The following is a 27,621-nucleotide window of genomic DNA, read 5'->3' as shown; positions in this document are numbered from 1 at the left end:
CTTTTTGAAGATAGGTTCTAGTGTTGACTGCTTCCCAAGCTCACATACATATTTCAGAGAATACATCTATGGGAAACAACTTGTTGTAAGCAAACTTCATACTTTGGTAGAGTATCATTTTTACATTACGTTTTATCTTACAGACTAAAACACTAACACTTTTTATAGATTGTTTTAAGACAGCATGACAGGAAGAAATGTAAGGTAAAGCCAAGGTAAAAAACAACTGTAAAATAACTTCTTGTATTTGTAGCACTGTTTTTCCCAGGATAGAACAAGTGCATACACAATTCAAGATTGAAATGGCTTGCGTGTGGGTGTCAAATCAACTTCCAAGATTCAAGTGACTTTAAAAAGGAGATGCGTCTTCAAATTAAAAGCTCTGAAAAGGCCAACTTGTGTGTGTATATGTTATATGAATATTAGACACAAATTACCTCGTATCAATCATTACACTAGAACTAATTTGGTATAAAAAATACTTTATTTTAAAAGCTATGAAAATTATAAAAAGTATTTAAAATGTTTCTATTCACAGAATGTTTACCTTTTAACATTGGTGATTTTGCTTTTCCTAACCAACTTGAGTTTTATTCAGAAGATTTACAGACAGTTTTTAATTACTATAATTTTTAAGCACCCAGCTTTACAGGAAGCTCTATTGAAATGTTTTAATCAAAATTCATTTAACCTCTATTTTTAGTGAAGCCAGCATAAAGTAACTATTTTCTGATGAAACAATTTCTTATTTCTTGAAGCGATTCTGTGGTTGACCAATTCTTCATTAGTTACCTGCAGCATGGCACCTTCCTGCCAAAGAAAAAAAAAGTGTATCTGAAGATGTTTATTACATATGTCTATCCATATTACCTACAGGGGAATGTCAGCAATTGCAAAAAATATTAAACAAATCCCTGTTAGGAAGAGATCTTTGGATAGGCGAGTCCAGGTTCCTCAAGGCACAGCCTTTTGCAGGCAGTGAAACTTCCAAAAATAAATAAATAAGTAAAAAGCCTTGAGCAAAAAAACCTAGGGGGGGTAGATTTACACCACCCTTTCTTACATCGAACTCCACTGAGTTCAATGGATTAAACAGCAAGGCAACACTCAGCAAGGTTAAGGGCCATAGAATTGGTCACAAAAATTTACTAGTTGTAAATACAGAAGTCGTGGAAGCCTCCTATATCCTGGCCAAGTTTTCAATTTAGACGATTACACTATGTACATGTAAAATACCACCTGCAGTTTCATATGAAGAAGTTTTTGCTTCCAATTTCATGAACTGTTGTGCAGTGTTAGAGAAGAATGGGTGACATATTCTTCTGAGATGTATTTCAGTGGCAAAAAACTAAAAAAGCATTCTTATATGTAAACGATCCAATGTTACTCAGGAGTCTTTAAAGTGAAATGCATTATCTTTAATATAGATTACTGGACTTAGAAGCATCAAAATGTTTAAGACTCCCAAGAAAAACAACAGTTTGCAGGGTGCAAAAGTAAAATGTTATGATTTAATTAACTTATGACCTACCATTTTAAACTACCAACACCAGGGGTGGAACCCTTGCAAAGCTTTACTAATGGACACTTGCGAGTCTCTTTTGTTCAACTGTAGCAGTGTACAGTAGCAGCGGTCTATGCTTGTCCATGGTTCATATCAAAGCTAGATTCCAGTAGGAAAAACATATGTTAAGTAGCTGAAATTAATACAAAATTTTATTTCAAAATTTAAATATGCAAGAAGAAAGAAAAAACAGGATTCACAAAATTCTCTTCAGTTGGTAATGGTTAACTCAATTCATTGCTATGTTAAACTACATACGATAACCACTATACTGAAAGAGTAGACTGTCATATAGTATTAGTTTCTTGTTTTTTTTTTGGAACATTAAGAAAGGAAAAGTAAATAAGATCTTACCTAAAGAAGTTTAACTGAAGCTTAGAACTATTTTGCTCTACACCCTCAGCCTTCGTTGGCATCCTTATAAAACTACTGTAGTTAAAGCTTGGCAGAAATACAGCGCAGCTTTTTAAGACTGGCTGAATTTAGTGACGTTTTCAAGAGTTCTCTTGTACTAGACCTGTGTCCCTGGAAGAGTACCTCGCTGGGGATATTTCCTTTCCTTGCCATTGAAGAAGCAGCATCTAAAAGATCTAAAAAGGTGTTTCTCCTTGCAGAGATATCCCTTAAGTTATCTAGATATTTTAAACCTGATAATTTACAGACAACATACTTTTTTTCTGACCAGCATTTAATTTTACATATACAACAATAATTTGTATTATTGGTGGGACCTTATACTACCCACTCCTTGCCTTATTTTACAATATTAAAAAAAAAATCTATAATTACACAATATTTCCTTTAGAATTATTTTATTAAATCATAAATGTACAACAGCTTCTTAACTCTACACACGCACTTAAATTTTTAAAAGGAAAACGTTATGTCTTATTACACCATGATCCTGGCTAATAGCTTTTCAAAACTTTGAGAAAAATCTTAAAAAAGGTTTCACATGTCACCTGAAACTTACAAATTTAACATTATCAAAGGAATGCTTCTACACTCTTACAAAGACCACTAGAAAGAAACAACAATTAAAAAGCTAAGAAACTGTCTCAAAGGCATTTTTACAATCCTTCCTCCACAGTAAGGTAATGTTATTAAATAATCCAATCCATTCACAAAATGGCTCTCTGCATCTGCTCTGGTGTCTTCTGCCATATCACTGCATATTTATGCATGACTGAGATAAGTGTTTCCTTAACATTGTTATTTCGATAACCTGAAGCTGTTCTGTTACCTCTGGGCTCTCATCCTCTCCTATTTATACAGTGAAGCCTGTTTCAACAGAAGTAAAGAGTAAAAAAATAGGTTATGATATTATCCATCTAACCAATTTTTAAAGGAAAGATAATATGATCCTAAAAAGCTTTTACTCCTGCAACTAAGTCTCAAGAAACATTGCAAGTTTAGCACTTACAAAGATACTTACCCAAATTTGCAAAAGCTCAATAACGGCTCCTCCCTCCATATCCACCACTTCCCCCACTTCCTCCTGGACCATAATTTCCTACAATTAAGGAACACACAACACTCTCAGGCATATTCTTGCACACTGTATAATTAAAGACTGATCAATTTAATTCAAAGTATTGCACACAATTAAAAAAAAAAAAAATCTAATCCTTCACTGTCTTTTTACTACCCCAAGTTTATGAAGTTTTGAAGCTAAAGATTTCTTTCACCTCCAGAGTAAACCAAACTCTCCTAATCTAAGCAATCTTGAGTATCACGCTACAGCAGTCCATCTATTTTATAGTCCATCCACTATTTTACAGCAAGATCATCAAACATACGATCAACTGGGCTTCTCACAGGCTGAACAGCCTACCTCTGTAGGTGGGATGTGGCCTGCAGGGCTTGTTGCTGCAGCTGCTAGAGCCACCATTTTTGCACAACTTTGAAACCCAGGAGACTAACATCACTGCCACTGGACTCTCGCCCCTACCCACTGTCAAAAGTAGTGTTTTCAGTCACTACTGGCAAATAAAATCGGTAGCAGGTGAAAAGGGAGTAAGTAGTGATGTCATTAACCCCCTGGATTCGGCCTCTATATGCTGACACAGCAACTCCAAGCAGCTGCAGGGGTTTCATGCCACTGCCACTCACCCTGCTGCCAGAGATAGATTATCCAGCCTGTGAAAAGCTTTGCAATCTGGATCTGATCTGTGGGGGGCCAAATCAATTTCACACCCCTGTCAAATGGATTGTAGGTCAGCAACTGCTGAACAGAAAGCAATGTAGAGATGCACCTCATAGAAAACACTGCGATTCTCAAAGGGTATGCTCTGAAAAAACAAGCTGGATGGGGCTCCAGTCCCAGAGGGATCAGGCTCATGAACTAGTTCCTGCCAGTGAATGAAGTATGCTGCCAGTTTTAATCCACAGAAAGCATGCCCCCATTATTGGAAGTCTGGGCAACACTAGACTAAATCAGAGGTGCATAAAGCAGGCACTGACCAAAAGAGTGGCAGAAAAAAATTACACTAGGGTGAAGTTGGAAAGGGAGGGAAAAAAAGAGAGGTATTTGGAGTTTAGTGGAGAGTTGCATGTAAATTTGTTCATTAACACTTATCTTACAAATATGGGGGGAGGGAGGGGCTAAAAGGGGAGAGAAGGAAGAGGCTTACTTAAACAACAACGCACAACTTATGTCTTCTCTGACTTGGGTCCGTAACTGTTGACCAAGATTTAAAAGGGGGGTGGGGGTGGGGAGGAAGCATGGCTATTGTAGATGGTCCAAATGCAACATACTAAAGAAAAAATTTGCAGGGCAAAAATTAATTTTTTGACTATGCCTACACAACTTTCATGTAGTCTTCAGTTAGCAAGTACTCCTCTTTCCTCTTGTCCCTGGGAAAAACAAAAAAGTCACAACCCCAAAAGTTTGGATCCCATTTCAATCCAGGACATACAAGTACCTCCACCATATGGTCCCCCCATGTTCCTGCTACCACCAAAATTTCCACTCTTCATTGGACCATAGTTTGAGGGCTGTTGGTTATAGTTTCCAAAATCATTGTAGTTTCCACTTCCGTAATTGCCTATATTGACAAAAAAGAGAAGAGAAGATTTAGCTGAATCACATACAGTGCTCACGATAACAAAAAAAACTGGCTAAGCTTAAACAAATAGAAGAATGGTGTGACCTTGAGTGATATGTAGTGTTCTACTTAAAAAGGCTTGAGGATTTTCTTCTATGTCAATTATAGTAACAGTGTATTAGTTTGGTAAAATTTACAAAAGCCAGTGTAAAAGTATTCTCGAGTTAACAGTCATGCTAGACCAATTCATAACCAGACTTTCAGTTAACTTTTTCATGAAAGTATATAATTACCTCCTCCATAGTTGTCATAACCGCCTCCATAGCCCCCACCCTGATTGCCATATCCAGGTCCTCCTCCGCCATACCCTCCTCTTCCTCCTCCATAACCAGGACTACCTCCAAAATTGCCACCTATTATAAAACAAGCCTTTCAATAGTAACTTGACATTATAAATGTCAGCAACACACTGTAGGATCTGACAAATGGTAATATTTAAGAACCAATTCCAAAGACAATGAAGTATTTTTTCTACCAAGGAAAAGGCAAAAAAGGAAATCTTGACATCTTATTTTAAATCTCTGTACCCCTCCCCCTCCGCAACAACCTTCCCCTCCGCAACAAGCTGTTTTCTCTGACTCCAGTGTCTGCTCAGACTAAAAAACAAAGCTTAGCAGCACAAAGGTTAAATTAAAAGCCACATTTTTCAGGAAATAGAATGTTTAAGAGTAAATTATACTAAGTGGTATTTAGCTGCAGCTAATTCCAAATTTACAGGAATTACAGGAAGTCATTACTTTTGTCACCAATTTTTCTGAAATACCCTCTGTATGCATCATAGAAGTAATACACAACTTAATTATAGAAGAGAAAAATTCAAGAGTGCAATGATACTTTACTAGTGGTGAGGACTTTGTGCATGCAGTTCAGAGGTACAGAAATAAGATACCAGGATGATGAAGAACAGGTAAACTCTGTTAAACCATGCATCAAGTTGTACAGTAAGTTATACTTCCAAGCAGGGGGGACAGGGAACAGGACCCATGACCATAAAAATTCATTAACAAAAGCAAAACATGAGTACACATGCATTAAATTAACATCAAGCACAGATGCTTGATAAACAGGTGAAGCAGCTTGAAATAATCTAATCTAATCTAGCACCAAAAACAGGACTGAAAAAGAAAATGAGCTTTCAACAGAAATCAAGTTTTTAGGGAGTGAGAGGAAAAACACAAATATCCAGAACATATATGGCAAACTGTATGAAAGAATTAATAAGAGACAGAAGCTACATTCCCTGTAAAAAGAGACATCATATATTACTTAAATCAATTAGAAAAAAAAAAAAAAACCACACACAAGAGGCTTTTCAAATATGGGAAATAAAAACAAAAAAACTACTATACTAACCTCCTGGTCCCCCACCATATCCATTGTATCCATCACCAAATCCACGGCCGCTTCCATATCCATCTGTTGGGAAAAAGGCATTTTAGTTCTTCTATGGGGAAACCACAAGTTATTTTTACTGACAAACTTAATGTTCATCTCAAAAGAATTTTAAACTAAGACCTTATATAAGAACACCTTTCAGGTTCTCTCTCTCTCTAATCTGCCTAGAAAATTTACAATGAATGTTGTACATCTAACATTTCAAAAACTAAACATTATAAAGGTAATAGTGACCATCGACCCTTTTGGGGGGGGGGGGGGCGGGAACAGTACCCTGAACACAGGTCATGGAAATTAGCGATTTATAAATCACTATTTGCCCAAAATATATTTCACAAAAAACTTAAGATGTTAGCCTCTGACTAATCTTTTCCAATAAATAAAATTACTATGGGCTAACCTCTCATACTGAACCTGAACTTAAAAAATAGCCTTATCTTAAGACGTTAATATGAAAAGTTTGAAAAATACATAAAAATTAAACTCTGGATAATCTGAATACAAAAGACTTTAACACAGTCTGAACATGGAACTAGTATGCAACAGGACATGCAATCAATTTCTTAAAATATTCTGCTTCTCTTGTATTAAAATACCAGGTTGTTTCTGTACTTCAACAAGGAAGCTTAGAAGACAAGAAGTCTCCTGGATACCAGCTTATTGCAACAATTTATTCTACATTATAGTACTTTCCATGTTTCCTTAAAAATTGACCACTGTTTTAAACTGTTTGATTTAAAAATGAGCAAGTCCTTTTAAGTTATATAAGCTAGAAGTGGAAAAACACTGACAAATGTTAAAATGACTCTGTTCAGTATACTATTACTTCTTCTTAACCACTCACATTTTAGTTTCTGCCTAGCAATTCTGTAGTATGCCAAACACACTAGGTTTCTTCCCTTGTCTTTTTTCAAAACTCTTCATTTAAAATAAAATACTAGTAATCTGAACCCCCCCAAAATATGAAGGAAAAAGGAATAAAAATACAAACATGCCTGGCTTACCAGCTCCCCCTCTGAAGTTGCTTCCTGGTCCTGGACCAAAGTTACCACCACCTCCACGTGCATCACCAAAGCCAAAGTTACCTAGAATGATTTTGAATTATCTTAAGTATTCACTTCCTGAAAAAAGGATCTAAAAATCATAAAACAATAAACCTCCATACCTCCTCTCCCACTCCTAGAATTTTGAACTTCTTGCATTTCTTGTCTAGATAAAGCTTTTCTTACTTCTGCATTGTGACCATTGATGGTGTGGTATTTCTGCACTGTGATCACAAAACATGAAAAATACACTCAGTACTTCTGGGGTTAAAAACAAGGTAAACAGCCAAATACAAACATTTCTTCTCATACCAATACCAACCAAACCAACCCAGATTGTAGATATTCTTCTATTACTTAAGATAGGAAGAGAGGGACACTTTTTTTTTTTTAAAATAGGATTAAAAAAAAAAAATTACACACACACATACAAAAACGTTCCCCTTATTAACCAGAGGCCTGAACCAACACTTCCATCCCAACAGCCTTTATACATTTAAGTAGTACTATGAAACCCAAACTTGCATAAATATTTACCGCAAAAGGCACCACTAGCTGTGATATAGTTGTAATACAGCTATACTTACAAACTATTTTATCCACCGGATCATGGTCATCAAATGTAACAAAGCCAAAGCCTCTCTTTTTACCAGACTGTCTGTCAGTTATTATTTCAATAGTGTCAATTTTTCCATACTCTTCAAAGTAGTCTCTAAGGTGGTGTTCCTCAGTATCTTCCTTAATTCCACCAACAAAAAGTTTTTTCACAGTAACATGGGCACCAGGTTTTCCAGATTCCTAGAAAGTATTACAAGTTTTTTTAAATTGATAAAGATGAGAGAGGAAATTGTACACCATGTACATTTTACAAATGTTTGGAAGTCAATTTAAAGTCTGATTAATTTTAAAAAGTGAATACCAGTATTTTAGGTATCTCACCACTCATCTGCAATATTACTGCCAGGGTTAGGGATTTTTTTGTTTTCTTATTTTTTAAATGCTTGTAATCCCTCCATTTGCTATGTGAAAGATCTAAAGAGACATGACAAACTTAGGGGAAAAAAAAGACATATTTTTACCCTAACACTTTTTTTTAAATCAAAGATATTATTTTTTCAAATGAAAGCATGCTTTTAAAATAGATTGCATTGTTTTATTTTCAGACCATGGTTTTTACGTTTTATGTATCACCCAAGATTATTGGAATCTGACCTGTACTGACTTTAAGGAAGCCATGATCCCACTTTTGATTTTCAAAATATGAAGCTCCCCAAAATATACCACTCTGAACAAAAGGAGTCAGCACTGAGGATATATCTGATTTGTAAACCCTCACTATAGGAGCATTCACTTAACTTGAAATGGCTCCTCTCAAGCACGTCTTTAACTCATGTTGATAAAAATCAACAACTACACCTGCACATAGTACTTTAAGAAGTTTAAAGCAGTGTAACAAGTAAAAATTTAAGAAGCACGTCACATTTTCTCTAGACTCAACCATAGCTTTTCAACTACAAGAAGTCTATGAGTTTACTATGCTTAAATTTAAAAATAAGTATACCCTAACCAAAATGTTGATAGAGACTTCCACATAGCAAAAGCCTCCAAGATTCTGCTTACCTCTCTGGCCACTGCTCGCTTAGGTTCAACCACCCTTCCATCAATTGTATGAGGCCTGGCAGCCATTGCTGCATCAACTTCAGCCATTGAGGAGAATGTTACAAAACCAAATCCCCTTGATCGTTTGCTGGCCGGATCTCTCATCACCTATTAAAGACAGTTAGTTTTGTTTTGTTTTTTACTTTTCCACTAACAAGTTTTTGTATAATATGTGATAGTAACATGTCTATACATCTTTTCTAATGTAGATTTTTCTTGATTTATATAAAAAATGTGTTATGTAATTTTGCACTACAGAAAACAACACCTTGCTCTTTATTATGAAAACTGACTGTTTCAATTACCATCAATGGCTCATTCACATACTTAAGCTGTACATCACCAATGTAAGTTTTTTTTAAAGATCTTGTTCCACTTGCTTCCATTTGCCCTCATAAAAAAAATTAAAGGAATATATGTTATCAATTAAACAGAACCTATTACACTTCAACACACATAATACAAAGTTAAGAGGCAGTACTGCCGCCACATGTCAGCTGTACTGCCCACAACACGTACCTGCAGGACAAATCTGAAATACTTAACGTAACTCTCTAAAATAAGTCTACAGCTCTTGAAATTTGGTCAGGACACACCATTTTTACAAAATGCCCGTATTATTCGCCTATTACTAATACATAAAACTTACCACACAGTCTGTAAGCTTTCCCCATTGTTCGTAGTAGTTTCGCAGACTTTCTTCTGTTGTTTCAAAGCTTAAGCCACCAATGAACAGTTTGCGAAACTGTTCCTTTTCCCTCTATTTTGGAGAACAAGATAATATTCATGTCATTTCAAGTTTTCCTTATAGTGTAGTTAAACTAAACTAGTATTGTAAGACTAAATCATCTCAGACTAATTCAGAACTTCCAATGAACATTCTTTTTCAACTTTAGGCTGTATTTTGTTTTGCATTTTTTTAAAATACCGTACTGCTTATTCGATCTTTCAAGTTGTTTCCTCTAGTATGAGTTCACCTTCATCATTAACATTCTAAGATTTATCATCTTCCCAATACTTCCCAAAACTAATTTTGAGTTCTTACATAAGAGGCTCCCTTAAATGTTCTTCCTACATTACTGTTTTTCAAAATAAAAAAAATGCAAGATTAAAATAAGCAAAATGTTTATTTTGCCAGATCAGATTAACACGAAGTCTGTGCTGAATGTTCCAACACACATTTTAATTAAAAAGCAATGGATAAGACATGTTTCCAAACACAACTACAAGCCATTAAGCTATTTCTTTTATCAATTCATTCAAATGTAGTATCAAGCTAGCACTTATGGAATGGGACCTACTCAAATCGCAAATTCTACAGAAACTGCAAAAAATGGCATTTTCTGCAATTTTGTGCAGAATCACTGGGGGGACAACAGGGACTTGCCAATTAAAAAATAAATAAAAAAAAAAAATGATGGCACCCCACCTTGCAGCCCCTGGCAACTGGGAGAGGGGGAAGAAATGGGAGGCACAGGAACAAAAAGGCTTGCAGCCAAGCTAGCAGTCATCCCCTCTGCCACTGATTGGCCGAGAGGACTGCCTTTCATGTGGCCCTCCCCAACCCACCAACCAGCAGTGAGGGGGTGGGGCTCCCTGGCCAATCAGGGACTTAGGAGGAGCCCACCATGCAAAGACCATGTAAATGGCAGTCAGCACCTTGAAATCACCTGTCCTGCCACCTAAATTTTGCAAAGTCCCTACTTATGGAAAGTACCTGAAGGGCTAATCCAGCACTAATGAAATGGTGCAAGTTTCCCTCCTATTCTCCCCAAAAAAACGCAAAAAACAAACAAACCTAGTCTAAAAAGACACTTGCCAGTTTTGTCTATAAATGTGTTTGTATCCTACTTTAAAATGATAATCACTTCAACTTATTTTCCAACAAAATATTCAGACTAATAAAAGCTTTTTGATGCTGCCTAGGCAGGATTTCAACTAGAGGGAGACATGGAAAAAGGGTCACTGAAAGTAATACCGAAACATTTTGATAATGACTTCAAACCAAGACTAGACTAATTTCAGATAGCAGAAATTGCACTGTTCATTTTTTTAAGTTACAGCCTTATCCTGTACTTCTTTACAGTACTCAGACATTTGAAAAAACTGAATCATGTATTACAAACATGGGCCCCAATAAACCCCTAGAAAACTAGAAAAATGAATATTGCATCTGCCAACAGTGTAATAACAGTACCACCTACATCTTTTACTATGCTTTTTGATCAAGATTCAAAATGTTTAATAGAACATCAGCATCATTTTCTGCATTTGAAAAGTGGGAAAATTAGCCAAAGAAGCCAAGTGCATTAACCACTGGGAAAAGAAAACCTAAATGCCTAATTCTAGTAACAGTCAACTAGAGTACCTGCACTATTACAGCATAATTGCAAACACATAGATTTTAATGAATTTTCCACCAACCATCCTTTCACATCACAAAATGTTAAATGAAACTGAAGAAAGGAAAAGGAAAATTTAAAGCAAGTACTAATAAAACTTGGCATGCCAACAGAATAATCCTATAGGTATTTTGTTACTGTAACAAAAAACAGATAGCAATTTCAACTCTAACCAATACCTACAAGAAAGAGTTATTAAAATCACTTAAAAAATGAAATGAATAAAATTACAGTACTAGTTCTCAAACAAGCCTGTGAATCATCAGTGGTGCAGAGCACTTGGTAAGGCTTGCTTGTAGGCTACAACTTCCTTACAAGAAGACAACTACAAATAAATTTACTTTCCCCAATATAAGCAATTGCCATATGGGAATAATACAACTAGGAAAGGAGGGTTGGAGCATGTAGCCCCACATGGCCTAAGGCAGCATCCCCCAACCTTTTTGCCACACAGCACATTTACCTAAATAAAAAAGCACAGCAGCACACTGGATGCAGAGCAGAGGGAGTGGTGTGCAGCCAGCCGGATGGCATTTTGGGCCAGAGCCATGCTCCCTATCTGTGTCCACAGCATCAGCAGGCGGGGGTGTGGCTCCACACTGGTGTGCCACCGGTTGGGAAACACTGATCTAAAGAATTTTTAACCACAGTACGTGGCCTCGTGGCATGCCCTGACATCCTTTCAAGGGTACCATACAATGTTAGCACTGTTAGGTTTCCAAACGTGAGTCACAAAATACACCCAGAGATTTCAAATAGAAATCCATAGTTGTGATCTCTCCAAATTCTTCACAACAAAAAAAATTGCTATATTTTTCAGTAACCAAAAAAAGTAGCGAATATTACTGCCTTTAAAAATAGAGCTGACATTTTTTTGAGGGGTGTCATGAGTCCATCAAGGGTGCTTTTAGTTTACCTAGGGGTACCCTGAATCTAAAAAGGTTGAGAACCACTAGTCTAAGAAATGTGAGGGGCAAGAGTTTTGACCATGTCTTTTACTGGGACCAACTATATAATATGGGGAGGGGGAAGAGAGAGAAGGGGAATGTAAGACAAGCTTTCAGGCAGCCATTGGGATTACCAAGGGAAAAGACTACTATAATTAATCTCCATATTAAATTATGGTTCACATTACGGTTTAAGATATTATAGCACGTGTGCGTGTGTACACACATGCATTTAAGTAAGGTGTCAGGCAAGCAGTCTGATGACAAGTGAACTCTGATGACAATGTGTGGTTAGAGGGAGATAGGCAGGCAAGTCATTCTGAAGTCAAGCAGAAATACAGGGTAGAGTAACCAACTCAAAAATGCACATGCTCACATCACTTCATGGGGTAAGCACAGGCTCGTGAAAGTTTGTGCACCTGATTTAGTTAGCCTACAAATGTGCTTTGCTACTCAGCCTTATGCCTAAGCGTGTTACTTCTTGTTCATCTGAGGATTTTTACCTTTACTGGATAACCACCAAGTACACTGCATGCACTGGGATGTTTAACACATTAATTAAAATATGTTTTTGCCCTACCAAAGACAGAGCCTTAGGACTAAGACTATATTTCCTGAGTCTTAGGGAATGCAAAGGTTAGCTTACAAGTCAGAATCAAACTAACCCACTATAATGGAAACTGCAGAGTTTTACGCTTGTATGTCTCCACCTCACTTTTACTTGCTTGTTTGTGAAATCTGGATGGGGGGAAAAAAAACTGTTTCAAAATGCCAACAGAAAAGCCAGCTCTGAGCATCTGGATCCTAAGCAAGGTAAGAGCTTATCAAATTACCAGGAGCCTCCTTGTTCTCCCTATTACACAGCACACAGAGATAAAAACAAACAAATCCGTCTCAACTGTTGTAAGAGCAAAGCCACCAAAAAATGGCGGCTAGAAATTTAAGGGGCGGGGAGAGAAGATTCCGCATCCCGGCGCTGAACGCCCGCCAAAAAGGGCGCGGGGGCGGGAGCTGCGGCTCACGGAGGCCGCTCGGGGCAATGCGCGGCTGCGCGGGCAAAGCCGGCGCCTCCTAACCCCCGCGCCGGAGCGCGCTGCCTCCAGGACCCGAGTACATCGGGCTCGAGGTGGCCGCCATGTGGCAACGCCGGGAGCCTGAGCCGGGGCCGCTAGGCTGCGGAGAAGGAAAATGGCGCCCACAAGCCACCGCCTGCCGGGGAAGCGATGCGACAGGACGGGAAAAACCTCCCTCGAGGAGGAGCCGCGCGCCTCCCCCCACAACTCGGCTGCGTCCGCGGCCGGCGGAGGAAACCGCAGCCCCCCTCCTCCCAGCGCCGCCTCTCACCAACTTGGCCGCGGCGCTGCCCTGGCTCACGGCCCGCCTCCCCATCTTGGCGCGGAGCCCCGGGCCCTCCTCACACACGAGCCAGTCTGCGCGCCGCCATTTTCTCCCTCCGCCTCGTTACCGCCATTAAGAGCCGGAGCCGGTCGGCACCAGGGGCACGCGGACTCTCCCCCCCCACTGCCGTTAGGTTCAACGGTCCCGGTGACTGACTCTTCCCTCTCCCCCCGGTGCCGAAGCTGCTGCTTCCCCCCCTTCCCCGCGCTAGCCCCAACCACCGCCGGTGCTTCCAGAACCTTTCTCCTTTAACTGCCGTTGGGGCGGCGCTAGCGGCGCGCGGGAGAAGGGGATGTGGGGGCGCCGCGGCCGAGCCCTGAGCGCTGCCAGGCACGTACCATATTCTTCATGGTGCGGGCGGCCCCGGGTGCAAACGCACACGACTGGCCCAGAAATGGCTGCCTCGGCCGTTACGTAATTTGAAATTCGGGCTCGTAGCTACCCTCCTGTTTTCACCTCACGCCAATTTGCGCCTGCCCTGCCTAAAGCGCGCGGCTCCCGGGGGGGGGGGGAGGGGGGAACTGGGCCGCGGCACCGAGCTCCCCTTTGTGTTTTACTGTCCGCAGAAAAGAAAAAAAAAAGAAAAAATCAGCGGCTCCAGTAGCAATGGCCGCCTCCGGAATGAGCCGAAGCACCCGTCTTCGTCGAGCTCCTCAGCTTCGGCGCCTGACGGAAAAAGCCGAAGCGGCCACAGCCGAGGAACCGAGGAAGTTCGGCTCTTTCCGGAAAGAGCGAGCCCGGGCCCCGGTACCCTTACGCTCCGCTTCGGCCATTTCCGCAAAGGGAATCGTGAGGCGCCGCGTGGCCGACCGGAGCCGAAGCGACTCGGCTCAGCGCGGGGGGGGGGGGGGGCGCTGCTCCCTTTTCCAGCTTTCCGGGAAGGGCCGAAGCCGCTCGGAATCGAATCGTCGCGTCCCCCCACCTCCCGCGCCCCGACCATTTCCCCTCCGCCTCACGGCGAGCCACGAAGCCCAGATTTTGTCCCTTACGGCTTTCCCGCCTAGCGCCCTTCTCGCCCGGTTCCTCGGCCTCGTGCACCCAGGCCCAGCCCCACTCCCTCCCGGCCGGGGCTGAGGGAGCCGCCGCCATATTGCGTCCCCATCAGCGACTCACCCAGTCGCTCTCCCGGTCCCCGCGAGGCATCTTCTTCCGTCTGGGCGCGCGGCGAGGTTGGGTCCCCGGCGCTGCGCTGGGCTCCCGTGGGAGAGACGTCTTGGCCCGCTGCTGCGCTGGCGACCGCGCGGCACTGGGGGGGAGGGGAAGGCAGCGGCTCCGGCGCGCGCGGAGGCGGCAGCAACAGCGGCGTCCTGCGCTGTGGCCCCGTCACCGGCGCAGCAGCAGCTGCGGCGGCAACTCCCCTCACGCAGGCACGCAGTGCCCGCCCCGCCCGTGGCCCCGCCCCGCGCGCGCCCGGCCTCCCGCCCGCTCGCCAGCCCTGCCTCCCTCCTGCCGCGGATGCCGCTGCGCTCAGTGCGCGCAGGGAGCGAGGAGGCGACGGGGACGCCGCGGAGCCGCCGTGAAGTCTGTATCCTTCTCCTTTCCTCTCGTTCTCGTCCCCCGACCCGCTGCTCTCGGCGCCGGTGCAGCCCCCGCGAGGCGCGGGCGCGGGCGGCCGAGGAGGGGCCCCGGCGGCGGAGCATCAGGGCGCGGAGCGGGGCGGCCGTGTGCGGCAGACAAAGCGCGTTGGCCGGCGCCGGGGCCCGCGCCGCGGCCGGGGAGGGGGTTGGGGGGACGTGGCGATGCCCGTAGGCCCGGAGGAGGCCGCCGGGGAGCCTCGGCTTTGCGTGAGGCCGCCCGGGGCGCCCGCCCGGGACCCACCCAGCGCAGGCCCGTGGCGCAGCCCCGCCCCCCCCTCCCCGGGCCTCGGCAACAGGCCTTTGTTCCCCCCTCCCTTGCTCGGGCGGGCCGGGCCGGGCCGCGCGGGACAGGGCCAGGGATCCTCGCGCCGCCTGGGCTCCCGGGGTGGCGGGGCTGAGTCAAAGGAGATTTTTCTGGCCGTCTCTGGAGCTTTATCCATCGCCTTTTTCAGTGTAATCGGGGCCGTTTTAGAGTTTCGGGGGGGGGTGTGGGGGGGTCCTTGAAGAAGTGACCAGGCTGAGGCCCAACATGGAGGATGAGGGGGGAGGGGAGGTGGGGGATGGGCTGGGTGCAGTCAAACAATACGTTTATCTTTAGGCTTAAATATTTCACTCCTCTATTGGCCCTGTCAGCATCCCAGTCCTAATGCTTGCAAACTTCAAGATCAGGTGGCAGCCTTGGGGCTGCTTGCACACACTCTGCAGTGGATGTCTTGACTTATATAGAAGGATTCTGGGGGACTCTGGCTACTTGTTTCACTCTTGCAGAACTGCTGCCAGCAAAAAATCTCTCTTTTGCAACTTGCAAATGCTTGCAGTTATGTCTTCTGGTTAACTGCTCCAATCTGAGTTCTTATGATGCCGGGTTCAAGAATATAAGGCATCCTGGTGGTCCTCAGCTTCCTCTGAAACATCCCTGTGCCTCAGAACATCCTGTAAAAAGGACATTTTTTAACCATGGGTGCAAGTGCAGGTTTTATGTCACTAGTTTCACCATGTGGTCTTGGGTTACACCAGACAAAGTAACAGCCTAGTTTTGTTCTGGATGAATCCACACTTGAATGTCATATGCAGTGAACACATGGGGGTTGGAAAAAGGACCATGCTTGTATTGAGATGCCTTTCTCTGAGTAATGTAAACTTCCTTTTAATTGTCATGCATTTTTCTAGTAAAAGCTCTGCAAGTCTGCAATAAAAATGGCCTCCAATAAAACTACATTGGTAAGTTCATGCACACCTAAAATATTTAAGGATTTAACCAACATATTTTTTTTTTCAAAATTATAACTTGGCATCTCCATGTAAAAGATACATCCACATCTCCCCTCCCCAGCATTATTCTGACTAAAATCTCAGATCCAGAAAGTAAGGCTATGAGAAAGGACATTGAGTTTGACTTTAAAAATCTGCCATTTAATGAGATGCATTAAATTTTTTTAAAGGAGGACTCTACTCCATTTCAGCTGTCCAGTTGTCAACCAGAATAATAGTTAACCATTACCAGAAAACACTGAATTTTTTTAGCCTTCTTTCAGCACACCATATAATCCATTGCACATGTAAAAATAGCACGTAATTTTTCACTAGGAGTTTGGAACAAACTGCCAAAATCAAGCAATTTCTGAAATTAAATACCAATATAGAAAGATAAGGCGATGGGGCATAGCTAGGGTTGCCACTGAAATTGTTTAATTGAACAACAAATCACTTCCATTTCGTAACTGTGGAGGTTACCAAATGTCTACTTCACCTGGACAGTTTTCATGGTGGAATTGTGTGTTCAATTTACATGAAACTCTATATCAAACGATGGACCACAAACTTGGAATTTAGGGCAAGCGGATGTCTCAGCAGTTCTGATGTCCACTCAGCAAATGGCAGGACATGTTTGCAAAGGACAGAAGTGCATAAGCCTAGTGTTAAATATACCCAATAAGGGAAAAAGACAAACAGATCTATGTCCTTTGGAAAAGGAACAATTGTGTCTGTTGTGGGAAAAAAATATGCTGTTAAGCTTATTACTACGTAGTTGACTATATTTTAGGTAAACTTGTAAATGCTTGCATCATCTTTTAAGTGCTGTGGTTTACTTACTCTAAGGAGTATTGCAACCGGATTCCAGTCAAAATGCTTACAAATACTTAAGCTAAAGTTCTACATTTTCAGGTAGATACCAGTTCCCCAAATCCTTAACTTCAATAATGTGGTGTTAGATCTAAACACTCGAGGGGAAAGAGACCCTTTTTTCCTGACACTTGTATATATCTAAACCCCCTATTGCAATGTTACCTCAATGTTATAATCTTTCACTTTTATACAATGAAAAGGTGAGTGATTATATACTGAAGAAGGTACGTCTGTCTTCTGTGAATTTTGAATATGAAAAAATGCAGGTTCACTTTATTTGAATATGCTTAGGTTTTGGTGTAAAATGATGGGACCTAGAAGAGGTCAGATAGTTCTAGAGACATTTCTTCCTGTTGATTTCAAATGTCGCGTGTTTTTGTAGGTTGAGATGTGTATTACAGCATGCAACCACAGAACATGCCGAAATTTGAACTGAATAAGCAATTTTTTTGTGGGCCATATGGTATAAAATACACATTACAGAATTTAAAGAAGGTCAAGAAGAAAAGTTTGAAGATCTATGCATCTATGGAGACGTACATAAATCTGTTACATCCGATAAAGATTTCCAAATACTTACTTTTCTCATGCACTTGCTTCAAGTGTTTTGTTTTAGAAGTCTAGAAGATTTGATTCTTAAATTATAAGAGCAAGAAGAAGAATCATTTTCAGAGAATGGAGGGATGGGGAGATTTAGCCCAAAGAAGAACTTCTTTCAAGAAATTATATGCACTTGTATGTCATATTTACAATAGCCTTGTCCAACATAACAATATGGTTACTGTTACAGAGCTATGAGCATCCTGCTGCACTTTCATCTCTATCATTTTTTATTTCTTCTCTTTTTCACTAGTTTTCATGTCTGTCTTTTCCTTCTGTGAGAGAGGCTAGACATCCCTATTTTATTTCTCTTTGTTTCAGTCATAGGTTACGTTCTTTGGAGGCCAAGTAATTAGGTTGGATCACTTTAGACATGATTTCTGCATTCAGACATGCCCAGAACGTGCAAGGCAGTGCAAACATTTCTCATTTGAAGCTAGCTTCTTTAAACAGCACCTAATTTGCCCAAAAAGCCTAAATACCACACTTTTTTTGTATATTCACACTTAAACTCACTATTTCAAGTCTTCACTTTCCTGTTTTATTTTGCTATACATACATTTAGGTTGTAGATGTGCTAAGTAGATATCCAAAATTGCTGATGTTAGAGGAAAGTTGATGTAAAGGAACACAAAGATCAGTGCCTTTTGGAAAGAAGGCACTAATAACTTTAGTATTTTCATTTATAGATGGTAGAAACGTGACTTTCTATCTGACAGACTTGATAGCATCCCGTACTTAAAAAAGAAAAAACACCATGGAACAAAACCCTGGAAAGTATATAAAGCTTAATTAGTTTCATACCTGCTTCATTGCGTTCTCAGTATCTGTGTTAGTTACAGATAGCATAGCACTACGAGTAAAACTATAACAACAGTCCTGGGTGTTTTGTTGGAAATCAGGTAAGAAAACAGTGCTGTCAGTCTTAAAGAAGTTTCTCACAGGACTGCAGTGTGGGAGCTGAACTGCTATGTTACTGCCATTTTGAATACTCACTCAGCAAGAACATTTCCAAAATGGCAACCAAAATGTTGTATTTGGTCTCATGGAGCCCAAGGTGCTTAATGTGACAGTATTATAGACTTGTTTGGAGCCTTTTAAGGTTGTAAATGGGGAAATTTTGAAAAAAATACCATGTCCTTCTACATTTAATTGGGCCTTATTAAACTGGGAATGCTTGAGGATGATGTGGATGTAATTAATTTTAAGAGTTTAAATGATGCTATACAGTGTATCTTATGTAACATAAATTATCTAAAGTTTTAATTAGTAAAATTTTACATGTTACACATATTTAAGTGTAGCTGTTGTAGGATTGTACAGTTATGTAACATCTGAATGCAAGTTGAGTTGGTACATGGGTAAGGATGTTTGGGATCTGCAGTTGTGGAATGCTACTTGGTCTGTGTCCTACGGAGAGCAGTTGTCTGCTGGGTATCTAACTTGATATGGCGACATGTCCTGAATTTTTATTTTTGGAGGGCGGGTTAATATTTAATCATTTTCAACTTTCTTTTCAAGCCAGAGTAGCATCCCCTTTCTGTTCTATGCCTCTCCCTTAACATTGTCATTCTTTGTATTTGTTCTTATGCTGTTCCTTTTGCACTGCCTTTTTGTGAGTGATAGTTATTTACTAGAATCTCTTGTTAATCGTCTAGGTGTTTGGCACTTGGGAAGGAGTGAAATGAGAATGAAATCCAGAGGGGAGAGGTGGTGTTGACTGCATAGACAAAAATATTTTGCCTTGTTAAGATGTAACACTGACCACTAGTATCTTAAGTAACTTCCAAAAATCTTCAAATTACCTTCCCTGGTTCACTAATCTTATAGGCATTTGAGCTGCGTATAGCATGAATAAGTTCATAAGTTCTTTTTCTAGTGAAGACATTTGGGCCTTGTCCATTTAAGTAACTATATGAAGCAAATTAATGGTAATAATCATGTATGCTTCTGAACTTCTTTTGTAGCACAAGATGGGAAAGAAACAGAATGGCAAAGGTAAAAAAGTTGAAGAGGCAGAGCCTGAAGAATTTGTTGTGGAAAAAGTCTTGGACAGACGTGTCGTAAATGGGAAGGTTGAATACTACTTGAAATGGAAAGGATTTACAGAGTAAGGCATTCCCAACGTGTATATCTTTGGATAGTACCTAAAATTTAGTAGGCAGACAAGGTTCTTTGGGAAAATCCAATATCTTATATTAGGCCAACTCAGATACTTGGAAACATTCTTCTTTGCAAGCTTTCGGGTACAAGTACCCTTTGTCAGGCTGAGAAGAGTCTGCAGTTGGTCTTTGCTCTTCCTGGATGGAATAATAAGCCAGAGGCTGGTATGCATGTTAGAGAGCCAGTCGGTGAAAATGTAAATTGGGGTAGTCTGCGGGTGAGAGACGGGTGGGGGGGGAATAAATGTAGCTAGTAAATAGTAGAGAGGTGACTGGCTTTCTTGCGTGTACACTAGCTTCTGGCTTCTTTATTATTCGATCCAGGAAGAACACAGGCTAACTGCAGATACTTCCTCAGCCTGATGAAAGGTACTTGTACCTGAAAGCTTGCAAAGAAGAATTTTTCCAAGTATTTGAGTTGGTCTAATAAAAGATATTGGATTTATCCAAAGAACCTTGTGTGCCTTTGTCCTTAGATCAACACGGCTACAACCTATGCCCCTAAAATTTAGTAGGTACCTTTTGTTGTCCTTCCTATCAATGCAAGAGTAAATATGACATTATTCTAAATGAAAATGTTATTTAAACTTCTAATGAAGAGGGATGTACTGCACACTGAAGTCCCTTCTGATATTCGTTACACTTGTGCAAGCACTAGCACTTAAAAGTTTTCTGACAGATGTTCATTTTAAGGCATGATGGGATCTAAGCTGTGATTCCAGTAATCATGCCGACTACCTTGCCAGCAGTGGTTTTTATAGGTCCCTGTGAGCTGGGACATGTAAAGACCCTTAATGCCATTAAGCTGGAGAACACGCGTGGTTTTCTAGGTCCTGGGGTCCCCAACATGTTCGCTCCCTCCCCCAATAAAGGAGGGGGGTTGAAGGGGCAGGGTTGGTAGCAGCGGGGAGCCCAGTGCTCCTAGCCACTTGCTCTGCCCAGGTCTCAGTCAGAGCAGGAGCCAAAATCCCATAGAGCCCAGCCTGGACCAGCCCCTGCATCATCAGAGCAGGGGCCAAACTTCCACAGAGGCCGGGCCAGGCTTTGTGGGAGTTTGGCTCCTGTGTGATTAGGGCAGGGGTGAAATACCTGTGCAGCCTGGCCTGGCCCAGCACCTGCATGATTAGGGCATGGGCCAAACTCCTGTGGAGGCCAGACTGGGCTCTGCATGAGTTTGGCCCCTGCCCCAGCTGGGACATGGGCAGATCAAGCGGCCAGCAGCACCAGACTCCCTATTGCTACTAGCCCTGCCCTCCAACCCCTCTGCGTGATTGGGGCTAGGACCAAACTCCCACAGAGCCTGACCCAGCCTGGCCCCTCTATCTTTGGGGCAGGGGCAAAGCTCCTGTGGAGCCTGGCCTGGCCTCTGTGTGACGGGGGCCTGAACCAAGCTCCCAGGGAGCCTGACCTAGCCTAGCCCCTTCCTCTTCAGGGCAGGCTTCTGCAGAGCTTGGCCTCTGCCCCATTTGGGACCTGGGCAGAGCGAGGGCACCAGCAGCGCACTGGGCTCCCAGCCACTACAAGCCCTGCCCTTCCAACCCTTGCTCCCAGCACAGTCCCAGCTCCTACAACAGCCACTTTGTGTGTGCGCATGGGTATAAAGGTATGTTTTATTGATTTACGGATCCTTTTTATGTTACTAAATTGTCTGCCCCTCACACCTCATTTTTGTGTGATCCTGAAAATTTCAGTGGATAAGAATGAAATGTTTAAAGGTAAATGTCAATTTTAACCAAAATTTAAAAAAAAATCTAATTCTGCCAAGTCTCTCTCCCTCTCCGTCTCTCTCTCTCTCTCTCTCTCTCTCTCTATATATATATATATATACACATAGATAAATAGATAGATAACGGTGACACGTGTGTGTGTGTATGTGTGTGTATATTTATCTATAGATAACGGTAACGTGTGTGTGTATATATATATATAAAACCTGTGAATCCCTACAGAAGACTTGCAAAATGTCACCACTTGAGAGCAGGTCATGCTTTAGCTGGAAATAAAGCAATTTGTTGTATGTAGCTGGTCTAGCTTTTGAACATACACAGTTCTGTGCACATTCACATTATCTTAAGAAGTCATATTATGACTTCATTCTATTTCCTAGAGCAGGGGTTGGCAGTGTTTTTGGGCAGAGTGCAAAAAGCACCCACAACCTTGACTTATAAGATGCTGGCGTGCCAGGGCAGATGGGAGGGAAGCCACAAGGGGCCCAATCCTTGTCATGACAGCATAGCCCCAGCCCCTCCATACTCTGCCATCTGCTCCAAGGCACACATGCTAAGCAAAATTTCATAGATTCATAAACATTAGGGCTGGAAGGGACCTCAGAAGATCATTGAGTCCAGCCCCCTGCCCCAGGGGCAGGAAGTCAGCTGGGGTCACAGGATCCCAGCAAGATAAATGTCCAATTGACTCCTAAAGGAATCCAGAGCAAGTGCTTGCACCACTTCTAGCGGCAGTCAGTTCCAGGTCTTAGGTCTGTTCCAGGTCTTCACATGCCATGCTCTGGCACCCATGCCAGGGGTTGCCTACTAGGACTGTGCAAAGCTTCAGTCCCCAATTTGATTTGGCAGAGGTTCAGCCTAGTTCAGTGGCCGAATCTCCAAATTGAATCAGGAGACGCTTTAATCTCTCCGAATTGAATTGGAACCCTCTGAATTGATTCGGAGAGATTCAGAAAGATTTGGCGATATAGACACAGCTTTAAATGGTTTTTTTACATGCCTCAATGTACCAAGCGGCTTGTGAATGGTGCGATGGTGGAGCTTCCCACAGGAGCATTGGGGGCTCCCCAGCACGCTTGGTAGCAGACCCAGGAGTGGACCAGAAGCATTTCCAGGTCCACCAGGGAGCACACTGGTGCCCCCACCTCTAACCCCCCCCCCCCGGCGCTTGTTGACTGGTGCCTCCTGGGTCTGGAGGGGCGCTGGGGGGGGCCGCTGCGCACTCAGCAGTGAACCTGGAAGTAGACTGGAAGTAATGGAGGGGCACCGGGGGGGGGGGCCTGTGCTCCTGTGGGATACTCCATCCACCCCAACATGGCAGCATTCGTGAGCCACACCTGGTACCTTGAAGTACGTAGGAAAAAACCACTTAAAGCTGTGTCTGTGGCCAAATCACTGATTCTCCAAATCGGCATTCCATCTTCTGATTCAGATTCAGATGAATCAAACTGGGGACAGTGATTGAAATCCACTAATCAAATCACTGTCCCCAGTTTGGGCTGAATTGAATAGAGCCTATTTCGCACATCCCTATTGCCTACCCCTCTCTTAGAGTTTATATCATGTCAGAATGTATGGAACGGTAACCTGTGTAGTCTGGATATTTACAGGATCTGCCTGATGATAGGAAAGCATCTTTCAGTAACTGGAAATGTCTTGGAGATTCAGTCTTTGGGTGGTGTTCAGTGCTGTTTAAGCAGTTGGTGTCTAGGGACTTCTGAGTTGGCACTTAACTGATGGGGAGAAGCAGTTAATACACTTGAAGTTAAGTAACAGAGCTGAGCATACACATAGTTACCTAATTTGTTTGCATGGTTTTATGTCCAGGTTTTTCCAAGGTGTTTAAGTAAAAGTGAACATATTTAAATGCAGTAGCCAGGGTTTTTTTTAAAGCCTTCGGTCATCTTATAGGAGCAAATATGGCTGCTTGATTTGTATCTTCAGTTTGAACTGCAGTTGGTCCATTGCAGTAATGGAGTCTTTCATGAACTTTCATGTATGTTTCATACTTTCATCTGTTTCAGTGCTGACAACACATGGGAACCTGAAGAAAACTTAGATTGTCCAGAGTTAATTGAAGCTTTTCTAAACTCTCAGAAAGCTGGTAAAGAAAAAACTGATGGTGCCAAAAGAAAATCTTTATCAGATAGTGAGTCTGATGACAGTAAATCAAAGAAAAAAAGGGATTCTGTAAGTATATGTTCTTGTGCTAAATATATTTTTCTTTATAATTTTTAAGGTGCCAGGCCAGAGCAGTAGATCAGTAAGTCTTCGTTGCCTACAAGGAACAACATTGATTTAGAATGATTAGTTAAAAACAGAATAAGAAAACACCAGGAACCATGTGATGTGTAGTGTTTAACAAGCATAATATTGGCAAAAGCAAAGGCTCAGTCTTTTTGGATGTGTCAACACAGTGAGTTAAAGGAAGTCAGTTGGCATCATTCATTTAGTCTTTTCACAGGTCTACAAAAGCTAAATAAGTATGGATCAAAAGTGGCTTAAAGGATAAAATGAAAAGGGGGTTAAATGATCAGTTTGCATCGTGACAGAAAGTTAACAGTGGGGAATCCCAAGGTTCTAAACTAAGGTATCATGCTTTGAAACAAATGGTAGGATTGCAAAAATTGCAGGTTATGCAGGTCATTTAGTTCATTCAGTTAGGTCCAGCAAGATCTAAACAGTTCAGGTAAATGGACAGCATGGCAACAGTAAGTGAAGTGTTGATGTATGCAAAATAGGGTATTTGTAGTGGCTGGAGAAATTAAAATCCCTACAAGCTTTTAAATTGGATGTAATGATTCAGAAAGGACTTGGGTGTCATTGTAGACAGCTCAGTAGAGACGTACAGCTGTTTTCAGAAAGCTAAGAAGTTCTGACAGGAGTGGCCACAGCATCAGGTAAGGTAGAAAGCAGAGCCACAGATCAGGGCCAGGGTAGGGAGAAGAAGGCAGAGCAGCAGATTGGATAGAGAAAAGGAATCAGTGGCATTTAGGGCCTAGCTTGTGGCACACCTGCCTTAAAGGTTTGCCCCCATTTCTCTTAAGACATAAGGACCAGCTGATGGGTGATGTAAAGAATATTATAATGACTGCATAGTTCTGTCGTGTGGTCGGTTTTGCAACATTACAACGTTCAGAAAAGGGTAGCAGGAATAATCAGAATTGAGTGCCTTGGGTTTAATTGGTTTCAGGTTTGTATCTTGCTTTCTGTGAAGAAATGGTTTCTAGCTCAAAAAAAATAGTGATGCTCCTAAATTCAGGAAGTAGTTGCCAATTACTTTGCCCACTGGTAAGAAGTGGCTGAACTAAGGAGCTGAGATGTGAAAGTCATGGAACGTTGCATTTACTATAGCAAGATGCTACTTGCTTTATTTACATGTTTTTTCAAGGCAAATGTTTGTAATAAATACTTTTCTTTACTAAATAACACTCATGAAATGGTTTGTCTGATGTGTAGCCATGAGAGAAGAAATTTTGGTGTGATCTAATCTTTAATTCAGCACATTAAGCAAGTGTCATTTAGCATAAACTTTAAACTAAATATGACTTTTTTTAATAGGTTGATAAACCAAGAGGGTTTGCAAGGGGTCTTGATCCTGAGCGAATAATTGGAGCAACAGATAGCAGTGGAGAACTTATGTTTCTTATGAAGTGGTAAGTGATTTACAGCTGTGATTCGAAGTGTTTAAGCTAGTGAAATAGCAATCACTCTTGGAATGAAATATGAACATTAATAGTATATTTTAGTTTTTTTGTGTAGTTTTTTTGTTTGATTTGTTTTGATAGTAATATGGTTGTTTGCTATATGGAATACTTACTCTAAATGTAACTAACACTGCATTTGAGAGGACCTGTCCTGAACAAATAATAAAACTAAAATTGACCAATGAAATATTAGTAATAAAAAAATAGACCAGGATACTGTGTATGTGTGAGGAGGAGAGGATGTGTGTATAGGAATGATAGCTTTTTATAACTTCTGTGGTAAAGACTTTGCGGAATGACCGGAAAAAATACTAGTCTATCACTTGGCACGTTGAGACCATTAAAGATCGGTTCTTTAGAAGGTTCTTCCTTTTCATTTTACTCTAAAGTCTTAGATAGAAATATTCCAAGTGTTGCATTCATACTATAAAATGCAGAAACAGATCATTCTGCAATAATAAAATGGAAGAAATGAAGTTCTAATCTTTCTTTTAGTTATTCTGCTTTGTAGCTAGTTACTTCATAACTTATTACAGATAGCAAACATGTATGCAAACTTTGTAGGTACATAACAGGCATGTAAAATCAACATAAGCTTTAAAAGCACAAGAGTCGGAACCACTTCGGTCTCGCATGTTTGGTTTTGTTGTCCTTCACCCTACCGACCTGCTTGGCTACAGTCTGTGAGGTAGTTTCACTACATTACGTTTAAGTTGCATTGAGTTGATATGTTAAAGTCATTCTGTGCAAGTCTGGCAGTCAAAGTCTGATGCTGCCTGAAGTTTAATCATATAATTAAAGAATAATACATTGTCAAATGCATAAAGTACATTGTTGTGTAGTCATTTTTTCTCCATATATGTTCTCTTTTCTGTTTGAGATGCTTTTTAGGAAAATGTTTCTGTAAAACACCCAAGTTGGTAGAGAATGGGGACAATGTTTAATTAAATTAATGACTCAAAATTATTAACTAGTTAATATCCTTTTAAGTGTTTGAGCTGTGGAAGGAAAGCTGCTGAATTTAAATTTGTGGCTTTACTTTCTGGCATCCATTAATTCTTATTATAATACCAAGTTCAAGTACATCTTTTCTAGTACTTGTCAACTATTTTATAAAAGTCAGGATTTTTTTTTTCCCTTTCTATAATAGGAAAGACTCGGATGAGGCAGATTTGGTACTGGCCAAAGAAGCCAATGTGAAGTGTCCTCAGATTGTAATCGCTTTTTATGAAGAACGACTAACTTGGCATTCATGTCCGGAAGATGAAGCACAATAATTGTTTGCATTGCTTTTTTATATATATGAATATTGAAACCTGATTTTGATTTTATTTGATTTATTAGCAATGTCAGAAGCGTACATTCTAATGAAAATCAAGTTTGATATTTTTTGGAGTAGTGTGTTTTGCATCAACAGCAAGTAAATAAAGGCTTTCTGCAACTTCATTTATCACAGGAGAGCATTTGATACTACTACTTCCTCCACATTAGGTAACAGCTTTTATAAACCTTCATAAACCTCCATAGTTATTACTGAGTCATAACAAATGTTTAAACAAAAACTTACCAATGTTTTGTAGTCTTCTATATTATTGATGTGCATGTATCTTCTTTATCTCTAGCTAGCCCCTTTAAACTTGTAGAACCATTCTTTTTAGTATTTGGGATTACTTGGTCTGGAAGAGGCCAGATGAAAACTAACTTTGTAGTAATTTGAATGTTATCAGACTGTATATTGTTTACTTTATTGTAAATACTGGTGAACAGTGGTCAATAAAATAGTTTTATATTCTTCCTTTATACTGACAGGAACTGACTTTTTTGGAACTGGTATAATTAGGGACCTGCCTAATTTGTAGGTGCTGCTTCCTGATTTTGCAGGCAGAATGTGTGCCTGGGCAGCCATTTTACTGGCAGAGCGTGGCACCCCCCCATATCCCTGACTGGCTGAGGAACCCTGGTGGCTCTGCCCTGTGCCACTGATTAGCTGTGAGGGCTGTGTCACACTGCCCTGCCCTGGTTGCCAGTTGGTGGATGGGTGGGGCCATATGACAGATAGCCATTGCAGCCAATGGAGGAGAGAAGGCAGCCATCTTGTCGGCAGTCCTTCAGCCAAGCAGTCCATCCTCCCTCTTCTCCACCCCAGTAGGCTTCCACAGTGTGCTGAGGACTGCTGGCTCCCTCTGGGGAGCCAGTGATTTATTTT

The 27,621-nt window shown here is 41.4% G+C and overlaps 2 protein-coding genes across 7 annotated transcripts; one reads left to right on the top strand and one right to left on the bottom strand.

The window, feature by feature from the left end:
• Positions 1-465: 465 nt before the first annotated feature.
• HNRNPA2B1 (heterogeneous nuclear ribonucleoprotein A2/B1) lies at positions 466-14,761 on the bottom strand. Of its 5 annotated transcripts, XR_016442271.1 has the most exons (12): positions 14,629-14,761; positions 9,418-9,528; positions 8,730-8,876; positions 7,697-7,907; positions 7,232-7,333; positions 7,062-7,151; positions 6,025-6,087; positions 4,905-5,024; positions 4,489-4,611; positions 3,000-3,077; positions 1,532-1,663; positions 466-810 (listed from the first exon to the last, which is right to left on the bottom strand). XR_016442271.1 is itself a non-coding variant. In XM_090046722.1 (11 exons), exons 1-10 carry the CDS (start codon positions 14,656-14,658, stop codon positions 3,016-3,018), a joined length of 1,059 nt encoding a protein of 352 aa, XP_089902848.1. In that variant the 5' UTR covers positions 14,659-14,761; the 3' UTR covers positions 2,360-2,845; positions 3,000-3,015. The 5 variants fall into 5 exon arrangements, 4 of the variants coding, with proteins under 4 accessions (XP_089902848.1, XP_089902849.1, XP_089902850.1 ...); XM_090046722.1 differs by lacking the exons at positions 466-810; positions 1,532-1,663 and adding an exon at positions 2,360-2,845; XM_090046723.1 differs by lacking the exons at positions 466-810; positions 1,532-1,663 and adding an exon at positions 2,360-2,845 and having other exon boundaries at positions 7,071-7,151.
• A 138-nt stretch (positions 14,762-14,899) lies between these two features.
• Positions 14,900-27,215, top strand: CBX3 (chromobox 3). 2 transcript variants are annotated; one of them, XM_090046727.1, is made up of 6 exons: positions 14,900-15,036; positions 16,263-16,313; positions 19,787-19,929; positions 23,733-23,898; positions 25,270-25,364; positions 26,566-27,215. In XM_090046727.1, exons 2-6 carry the CDS (start codon positions 16,290-16,292, stop codon positions 26,690-26,692), a joined length of 555 nt encoding a protein of 184 aa, XP_089902853.1. In that variant the 5' UTR covers positions 14,900-15,036; positions 16,263-16,289; the 3' UTR covers positions 26,693-27,215. The 2 variants fall into 2 exon arrangements, with proteins under 2 accessions (XP_089902853.1, XP_089902852.1); XM_090046726.1 differs by lacking the exon at positions 16,263-16,313 and having other exon boundaries at positions 14,906-15,036.
• The last annotated feature ends 406 nt before the right edge of the window (positions 27,216-27,621 follow it).

The sequence above is a fragment of the Crocodylus siamensis genome, chromosome 5 (assembly GCF_052110815.1).
Source record: "Crocodylus siamensis isolate JL-2025a chromosome 5, ASM5211081v1, whole genome shotgun sequence".
NCBI classification, from domain to species: Eukaryota; Metazoa; Chordata; order Crocodylia; family Crocodylidae; genus Crocodylus; species Crocodylus siamensis.
This window is presented reverse-complemented; position numbering and strand designations above follow the sequence as displayed.

What these genes read in the sequence shown, in the direction of transcription:
- CBX3 (XM_090046726.1), top strand. Translation starts at nt 14,971, where the DNA reads ATGCCGCTGCGCTCAGTGCGCGCAGGGAGCGAGGAGGCGACGGGGACG. An exon ending in AAATGGAAAGGATTTACAGA is followed by an intron (nt 19,930 to 23,732) that starts GTAAGGCATTCC and finishes CATCTGTTTCAG; the next exon opens with TGCTGACAACACATGGGAAC. An exon ending in CAAAGAAAAAAAGGGATTCT is followed by an intron (nt 23,899 to 25,269) that starts GTAAGTATATGT and finishes TTTTTTTAATAG; the next exon opens with GTTGATAAACCAAGAGGGTT.
- HNRNPA2B1 (XM_090046722.1), bottom strand. Translation starts at nt 14,658, where the DNA reads ATGCCTCGCGGGGACCGGGAGAGCGACTGG. An exon ending in AGGGGGAGCTGGTAAGCCAG is followed by an intron (nt 6,088 to 7,061) that starts GCATGTTTGTAT and finishes TTTTCCCAACAG; the next exon opens with ATGGATATGGAAGCGGCCGT. An exon ending in ATATGGTGGGGGACCAGGAG is followed by an intron (nt 5,025 to 6,024) that starts GTTAGTATAGTA and finishes GTTTTATAATAG; the next exon opens with GTGGCAATTTTGGAGGTAGT.